We start from the raw sequence: 1,881 nt of genomic DNA, 5'->3' as shown, positions 1-1,881 counted from the left end.
ATGTATGGGGAGTTGATTTCATGGGCCCATTTGTGAGCTCCTATGGACAAAAGTATATATTGGTGGCAATGGACTATGTGTCCAAATGGGTTGACGCAGTTGCTTTTCCTGAGAATGCTGTCAAGAGTGTTGCTGGCTTTCTAAAGAAGAATATCTTCTCAAGGTTCGGCACACCCAGAGCATTATCAGTGAAGGCGGTTCCCACTTTTGCAACAAGGTATTCAGGGAACTTATGGCCAAATATAGGGTTAAATAGCACAAGGTGGCAACTCCTTATCATCCGCAGACCAGTGACCAAGTGGAGGTGTCCAATAGAGAAATAAAGGCAATTTTGCCAAAAAATAGTGAATGCCAATAGGAAAGATTGGTCACGAAAGTTAGATGATGCTCTATGGGCATATCGGACAGCTTCAAGACGCATATTGGTATGTCTCCATATCAATTGGTGTTTGTAAAGGCAAGTCATTTGCCAGTTGAGCTTGAGCATAAGGCACTTTGGGCATTGAAGAAGCTAAATCTTAGTTGGGGTGAAACAACAAACCTGAGATTGGATCAGATCAATGAGATGGATGAGCTCCGTTTGAGAGCATATGAGAAGTCTGCACTATGCAAGAAGAGGATGAATTTGTATCATGATAAGCATATTGAGAAGAGAACCTTTAATCCTCGTGACTTTGTGTTACTTGTCAACTCCAGACTTCGTCTACTTTCGGGAAAGTTGAGATCCAAATGGTCTGGACCTTTTAAGGTAACTCAGGTGTTCCAGTCGGCTATTGATCTTGAATATTATAAGGGCGAGAGGTTCAAGGCCAATGGCCAGTGATGTTTGCGTAATCAAGACATAACTTCCAATTCAAGTGTCTACGATCGTACAATAGTAGAGTAACCCAACCAAGGGTTGGGGTCGAGTCCCAGGGTGTGGTTTTGAGAATTAATAGAAAAATAAAATTTAGTTCTAATTAGTCATAGCTATAGACATTATCGAATATAAACATACTAAATCTAAAGGGGGTGATGCAAGCGTCAATTATCAATTGGGGGTTTTGTATTAATTAACAACTACAAACAGCGAAAATATACGAAAACTAGATAGAGAGATGGGATTCTTGAGATGTGACAGGAATACGGGATAAACTAAATTGTCGGGTACATGCTTTTGATAGTAAATTATTGAGTATTTGTGACTTGGCTAGACTATAGTGGGGTAAATTCTCTCTCGAGCAACTTACCTCGAATCGACTCGATTTCTCTCGAACACTAAGTCACCACTTTAAGCATAGCCTCCGCATTATACCATTCACTCTCTCGAGCTGAATGTGTGGGAGAAGGACTAGGATTCACTCTCTCGAGCTGAACCCATGTCGACCCAATACCACCGGCTATCAATTTAGTAGTCTTAGTTTTACGACCTCTCTCCCAAGCATGCCACAAACACTAAGATGAAATCGTATTTGCAACTACAACTCCATTAAGTTCATACACAACTACTAAACAAAATCACATTTAAACAACAAATAAACCATCAACAAGCAAAACCAACAGATAATCTAACCCATATTCACAAAATCACAACCCAAGAATTGCGGATTTAGCTAGACATGTAAAAGAGAAAAAAATTTATACCAATATCAGTTTCCATCAACTAGGTATAAAGGATTAAGTCTTAAAACACGTCAAGAATAAAGGCGATCTCCAGGCCAATCAGTGACTCGCCACCTGGGCTCGGCGATCTTCAGGCATTCATTTATTCGTTCTTTTCATCCGCCTTGTTCCTTCTTGCCAAGTAGTGTCCATGCTTTGCCTCAAACTCCAAATGCCTGAAACTTAAGGATTTTCATCAGATATTGAGACAAAATATGCATTTAAGGACACTAATACTAT

At 40.0% G+C, this 1,881-nt stretch overlaps 1 protein-coding gene across 1 annotated transcript; it reads left to right on the top strand.

The window, feature by feature from the left end:
- The first annotated feature begins 391 nt into the window (after nucleotides 1-391).
- Nucleotides 392-823, top strand: LOC125823864 (uncharacterized). Its single transcript, XM_049503234.1, has one exon. It carries the CDS (start codon nucleotides 392-394, stop codon nucleotides 821-823), a length of 432 nt encoding a protein of 143 aa, XP_049359191.1.
- Nucleotides 824-1,881: the final 1,058 nt, after the last annotated feature.

This window comes from Solanum verrucosum, unplaced genomic scaffold (genome assembly GCF_900185275.1).
Source record: "Solanum verrucosum unplaced genomic scaffold, falcon-dt-bn FXZP01000015.1, whole genome shotgun sequence".
Taxonomy (NCBI): domain Eukaryota; kingdom Viridiplantae; phylum Streptophyta; class Magnoliopsida; order Solanales; family Solanaceae; genus Solanum; species Solanum verrucosum.
This window is presented reverse-complemented; position numbering and strand designations above follow the sequence as displayed.